At 40.2% G+C, this 1,300-nt stretch overlaps 1 protein-coding gene across 1 annotated transcript; it reads left to right on the top strand.

Moving 5' to 3' along the window:
• On the top strand, positions 1-1,017 carry LOC106456250 (cytochrome P450 4B1-like; the record flags this gene model as incomplete). The annotated part of the gene is made up of 2 exons (XM_013911604.1): positions 1-74; positions 843-1,017. Coding segments are annotated over 2 exons (246 nt in total), but the record flags the coding sequence as incomplete, so codon positions are not given.
• Between the last annotated feature and the right edge of the window lie 283 nt (positions 1,018-1,300).

The raw sequence follows: 1,300 nt of genomic DNA, 5'->3' as shown, positions 1-1,300 counted from the left end.
CCTCTGCGTTTCCTACCAGAGAACATTGCTAAGAGATCCCCTCATGCGTTTGTGCCCTTCTCAGCTGGGCCAAGGTTTGTCCTCACCTGAAACTATATCACTGTATAGAGACTGCTTGTAGTAGTCTCAAGTATGTGAATGTGTAACTTAGCACTGAACCAATTTCCATCAGCAAACTGGTTTTATGATGGGCTAGAGCAGTGGTTCCCAAACTTTTGTTGCTAGGCCCCCCATTGTTTTACCCAAATATCCTTGGGCAAGACACCAACCCCAGGTTGCTCCCCGATGCATCCATCCGAGTGTGAATGTGTATGCATGAATGATAGTTAGATAGCACGAAAAACTTAGAAAAGTGCTTGTGTGTGATTGGGTGAATGAACGAGTTGTATAAAGTGCTTTGGGTGCTCAGAGTAGAAAAGCGCTATATAAGAACCAGTCTATTTACCATTTACCATGTTCTAGTCTTTGGCTTGGAAGGAAGTTGGTTTGGAACCATATTTGGCGATGCTTCATCCTCTGCTTTGCGTTTGTGTGGGAGCCCTGTCAAAAACCTGTCCATTATGCTAGCAGTGTCCAAGCATTCTTTGTTTTGTTTTTTTCATACCGTGCCGCCCCCTTTGGGAACCACTGGGCTAGAGCAAGTAGGGGAAAGGGGGAACTCACTGTAATCTAAGATTGATCTCATTTAAAATACAAGCACCTTTGGACCTGAATGTTAAAAGATAACATACTATATTTATCCCTCCTTTCCATTTTCTGCATGTCCAAATCTCAGAAGGATCAAATTATTTTAATTGTTTTTCAGGTCTTTGTGTATTTCTTACATTTTATGTATTTTGCAGAAACTGCATCGGTCAGAACTTTGCTATGAATGAGATGAAAGTGGTGACAGCTCTGACACTGAAGCGATACCAGCTCATAGCGGAGCCCACTATGAAACCCAAGATCATCCCCCGACTGGTTCTCCGCTCACTCAATGGCATCCACATCAAGATCAAACCTTTAGAGACTTAGCTAAAGTGCACTAACTGCAAGAACTGCTTAAAATTACTTTATTTAGAAAGTAAAAAAAGTATGTTGATTCTACCTTCTACCATATAACTGAGCTTTCACATAAAATTTAATCAACTCTGCCGTGCAGTTTATGTTTTAGGAAAAATTACTTGTTGAAAAAAATCTGCTTTTTACACAAAAACACTAAAGGAGAAGCTTGTGCAGAAAGTACTAGAATTTGCTTTTTTTTTACGAGTAGTACATAACAGAATTGTAGTAAATGGCATTGCACTTTTGCAGTGTAAGG

This window comes from Pundamilia nyererei, unplaced genomic scaffold, assembly GCF_000239375.1.
Source record: "Pundamilia nyererei isolate P.nyererei 1_Seehausen unplaced genomic scaffold, PunNye1.0 scaffold00067, whole genome shotgun sequence".
Lineage (NCBI taxonomy): Eukaryota > Metazoa > Chordata > Actinopteri > Cichliformes > Cichlidae > Pundamilia > Pundamilia nyererei.
The sequence above is the reverse complement of the archived record's forward strand: the minus strand, read 5'-3'. Positions and strand labels throughout refer to the sequence as shown.